Source organism: Austrofundulus limnaeus, unplaced genomic scaffold, assembly GCF_001266775.1.
Source record: "Austrofundulus limnaeus strain Quisiro unplaced genomic scaffold, Austrofundulus_limnaeus-1.0 Scaffold558, whole genome shotgun sequence".
NCBI lineage: Eukaryota > Metazoa > Chordata > Actinopteri > Cyprinodontiformes > Rivulidae > Austrofundulus > Austrofundulus limnaeus.
Window position 1 is genome coordinate 5597 of NW_013952960.1, and position 5279 is coordinate 10875.

General features: G+C 35.3%; 1 protein-coding gene across 1 annotated transcript in view; it reads right to left on the reverse strand.

The window, feature by feature from the left end:
* The window catches only part of LOC106530786 (copine-8), a gene marked incomplete at both ends in the record, with an annotated part of 87740 nt that overhangs the window by 746 nt on the left and 81715 nt on the right, over positions 1–5279 (reverse strand). Inside the window, 1 exon segment of the mRNA XM_014026489.1 lies at positions 4015–4090. Coding sequence (XP_013881943.1) covers positions 4015–4090 — 76 coding nt within the window.

A 5279-nucleotide genomic window follows, 5' to 3' on the forward strand; every position in this document is an offset into this window, starting at 1 on the left:
TATCTATCTATCTATCTATCTATCTATCTATCTATCTATCTATCCATCTATCTATCTATCCATCTATCTATCTATCCAAATTCACAGCAAAAACTGTCCATCTTACCAAGTTTTAAAATCTTATATCAGCCAAAAAGTCTTTTTGATCTTGTTTTGAGACTGATTTACTAAACAAGAACTGATTGTGTAAGAATAATAATCTTGTTTTCAGAATGTGTAAGATTATTTGTCTTGTTAGTCTGAAAATTTGACTCAATTTAAGTGAAAATTTTCTGCTGATGGAGTAAGAAAATTTTACTTGGTAAGATTCTTGAAATACTTGATTTGACTCAGTTTTTTTCTTCACTGTAAGAAGTTTCAAGTCAGTTAAACTTGCAAATGAAAGTCCACCTGCTGCCTTAAAAACGCATGTTAACTCAACTTGAGGAATATTGTTGTTTCAACTCAGAAAATAAGGTTTTAAAAAGTTGATTGCACTACATTGTTTTTGTTGTGTCAGCAGTTTTTTAAGTTGTCAACATTGATTTAACTGTTAATCACTAGTTGTTTTTACTCAAGACTGTGCGTTGAAACAATTAAAAAATTAAACATCATCAACATTATCAATTTTCCTTAGCTAGTTGAACAAACACACATTTCTGTGTTAATGTAACTCACTATTTTGAGTTAAAATGATGTGACTTTACATTTTAAGTTAAGACAATTTAAATTCCAAATTTGTTTCAACTTACATGATAGATGGTGTTATAAATGTTTACAGACACCACAAGTTGTCGTTTCACCATATATTTGACAGTGTTAATTTAACATTCTGAGTAAATATCAATCTCTTTGTCAGTCGTTAGTAGAAAAGTAAAACGGAGCCACCCTTCACACACAAGGACATACCTCTCACTCATGGTGTTGATTTTTGGCCAATAACATCAACTTAAAGTTGAACAACGTGATAAAACTGAACAAGAAAACTAACCAGAACAACAAATTTTTACTTTCTTGAACATCTTTAATAGTCATAAACATGCAAAAACATCATTTCTGTATGATTTCTCAATAAGGAATGCTGGGTAAATACTGGTCTGTCTGACTTTCAAACCCAAGTTCAATCAAATCATACAAATTCCCAAATAGTCAACACAATGAATAACTTTAAGTTTTACTTTCCCGACTTTTTCCCTTTCCCTTTTTTTCAACTGGTGACTTACAAACTCAAGTTCAGCCAACACTTACAAATCTGACAAATTTCTCAAACAGTTAACACAATGGATAACTATAAGTTTTATATTTTAAGACTCATAAAGTTGAGTTAAAAATCCAAAACTTGTCAGAGCTCTTTGTGTTAAAGAGAAGTAGCAAGTGGGGATAACTAAACAAGGGTGAAACTTTTAACAGTGTTATTTCAAGAATAATAAGATAAGATAAGAATAAGATTTTAAAACTTGGTTAGGTGGACATTTTTTTTGCAGTGTTTGCACTGACTTCTACTCATTGTATATTATTTTCTATAGCCTAACCCTGACCCTTATCCTAAACTTAATCTCCCACCAAAAATGGTATTTAAACTCATGGGGCCCAAGCTTTAGGCCACTTAAGGAGCAGTGGGTCCCCACGAGGTAGTATGTTTTGGAAAAATGGGACTTGCAAGATAGCCTATGCTAGAACACACACACATACACAGGTTTGCACAGCTATCCAAATGGGGACATTCCATTACATTTCTACAGCCTAACCCTGACCACAAACACTAAGGCTAACCTCACAGGTACCTACCTGACCCTAAAACTAACCTAAACTCAATTCACAGCTTGGTCCTAAACCCAAGCCCCAACCCATCAATGGCCTTTAAACCAAACAGGGACTCGGCTTTTGTCCCCAAAGGTAGGATTTTTGTCTTAAAATTGCCACCAAATGTCACCAAAGCCGACCCCCCCCCGCCCCACACACACACACACACACACACACACACACACCATATAGGTTTTAGTCATTTGTAATTAAGGCACACAGTGTAAAGGACATTGTTTTGTAAGCAAAACATTCACTCAACCTTTTTATGATGCACTGCAGCCTGATACTAGTGTCATATATATATTTATATGCACTAATGAGAATCTCTACTGCTAGTTGATTAGTGGATGTTAATCCTAAGGCTTTAGTTCTTGGCAAGTTTCAGAACAAAAAGCAAACATTATTTTTGAATGACTTATTGGAAGTGACTCTGTGGTGGTAAATTTGTTTCTGCAGAGACATGTGCTCTGATTGGTTGTGTCAGAAACATTTTTACGGGCTGCTTTCTTGATCCGGTTCGTGCAGACCTTAACCAATAACCTCGTGAGGGTGTGAGGACAATAACGTGTGTCTTCTCTCGGCTGTTGTCTTTGGTTTTGTGATGTGCAACAAATACAGGCTTCAACATCAGAGCATGAAAACTGCAAATCATTTCCTGGAGTCCGTGTTTTCTCTCTGGAGTTTGTCCAGAGAGAAATACATTTACAGTTCTGCTCGACTTCAGGCGAGCTTCCCGCTGAGCTGTGTGACGGCGAGCAGAGATGTGAACGTATTTAAAATTGTAAACATTGTGAAACAATCAATATAAGTTTTAATAGAGTTTTATTTCTCTGATTTACTGCTTTGTTCCCCTCTGTTATGGTAATCTCTTTTTTGTGGGTATTTTTTGCAACAACAGGCCTTTATTTCTCTGTTGGTGAATTTCTTATGTGTTGCTGTCATCATATCTGTCACTCCCCACTGGTTTCTTGGTTGCTAATTGAAAACTCAACAGGCGGTGAACACAAACAGATGGTCTTACATTTCTTATAGTAATGGGATGCACAGCTGATATACACGTTCTATACAAATAATAATGCAAATAACTTATCACTCTAGTAACTAGGAGAACAGATAAACTCATTTATGGCCTTTTATTCCAATCTGGTCTCCATTGTTGTGCAAGTTCACCCAAGATCAAAGTTTAGCTCAAGTTCTTCCAGTAAAAAAACAGACCCATTAGGTTCAAAATTCACACAAATATGAATGTCTCTCATGAACGAGCACAACAAACTAAAATAATCCTAAAATCCTAAACCCTAAAATAATCGCGTAACTCAATTTAACCAATTTTGGGAAATAATTTTAAGAAGGTGACAGTTGTCACCAGCCCGGTGCTACCTGTTGGGCTGTTGCTTCTTTTTCACGGGAGCTACTGAGAGAAGCTAGCATGTCAGATACGCACAGTTAGCCATCTTGTGCGAGCTTGATCTGTGCGTTTTTTTTCTCTTGAGAACTATTCCACCAAATTTCATCATGTTTCTGCTACAAGGCACTTGTTTTTATTGTTCTCGCAGTCAGATTCAAAGAAACCACAAAATGCACTTTGCCGCTTTATCCCAACTTTTGCTGTCGTCTTTTAGCAGGCTAGCGCTGAGCGGCAGCAGAATGTAAACAAGTGTTTTTATGGACCATGTACTATAAGCTGCTCACAGATAATGTGAAACTGCTTGATTAAAACAAAATGTTCAATCAGTCCATATGGCTTAAAATAAATTGACAAACAGGAAAACAAAGGATATTCTATCTTATATCTGAACGTTTTAGATAGTCTTGTGCAAACATGATAAAGTTCCAGTTATTTATCGTTTTTTTCTTTTCATTTTATTACAGTTTTTATTTATTTCCATTAACAAAACTGTTTTTTTCATTCCAGTTTTCATTATTTCATTAGTTTAAGTTAACTATATATAAGAACCCTGTGAATGTGTTCATGCACAATGCTGCTGATATGCTGGAAGAAAACACATCCGCACAAGCAGAGCAGCTGCAGGTGAGTGTGAAACTTTAATTACTTTTGGTGCACAAAAGTTTCTTTCTAATGAGACATCAAGAGGAAATGCTCCTCAGTTCCTTGTTTGCTTTTTTAGCTCAAATTAAAATGAGGCTGAGCTTTAGGTTAAATTTGGGGACCAGAATAATGAATTCCTCTACATGTTACAGTGTGTCTGTTCATGTGAAGGGGATCACCTCATAGATATGGAACTGTGACTGGCTTCTGGACATTTCTCTGTAGCTGGTGCTGAACTCGCCAATAAAGTCGTGGCTGCAAAAAAACAAAAAAAAAAAAAACAAATATTTTTATTCCAACTTAAAAAAACATACAAATGAATATATCAGATTTGCAGGATCAGATAAAAAATAAATATAAAAAGCAACAGTATTAAAATACAAGAAATATGTGGACTCTGCAGTCGGGAGTGTAATAGCCATTTTTATTATTTACTCAGAAACCCAGCGTGGTTTAAACCAGGGTCAGGTATTCATTAGAGCTCAGTGAAACACATTCTTTAAATGTCAAAATCCACGTGAACAATGAACACTGAACGGCATATTCTTTCCCTAAATTATTATTTTTTTTAAAAATCACTTGAAATATTAATCTCCGTCTGGCAAATAAACATCTAAAGTCTGCAGCATTAAAGGAACGACATTGGGCTCATTTTTTTATGAGAAATTGGCACAACTTTCTGAGGTGATTAATAAATACAGTATCCCTGAAATGCTTCAGGATATTTAAGAGGATTACAAGAACAACTCCTTCTTTAGGACATTAGCTCATTCTTTCCAGCTGATTGTAGGACAGATTGAGAATCCAAACTGCATCTTTCCTCATTATTCTGCAGGACAAGCTCCTTCTTCACTATGACTCAATAAAACAAAAAAGATAGAAGGAAATATATTAACTGATTAACTGAATTTCAGATACAGTTTTATATTTTTTAATTATTGATTAGTTGTTGTTAGTTACTTTAAACTGTAATAGATTCAACATGTCTCTTTTAATACGTGTCTCACTTTAGCGGCGTTAGAATAATGTTTAGATTGATGTAAAAAGTACCGCCCCCAGGGGTGTGACCTGGGTGTTTTAAATATGGTTTGCTAAAGACACGCAGGGCTTTTAGGGCAGAGGGAGTTAGAAGGCATTTTGTTTGATAAAATGACTTTTTAGATCTAAAGATAGACTGAGATAGATAGATAGATTTACTGAGAACTGGATGGGTATTTGGTGCATTATTCAGGCTTCCAATTTTTGAACATTTTCTGCAATGAAAGTTTAGATTTTTAGAAGTGGCATTTTGTAAAAAGACTATGAACAATGAATATTTTACCTGCTGTAGATAGTTTTTTAAATGACTTCAGCTTGGATGGATGGATGGATGGATGGATGGATGGATGGATGGATGGATGGATGGATGGATGGATGGATGGATGGATGGATGGATGGATGGATG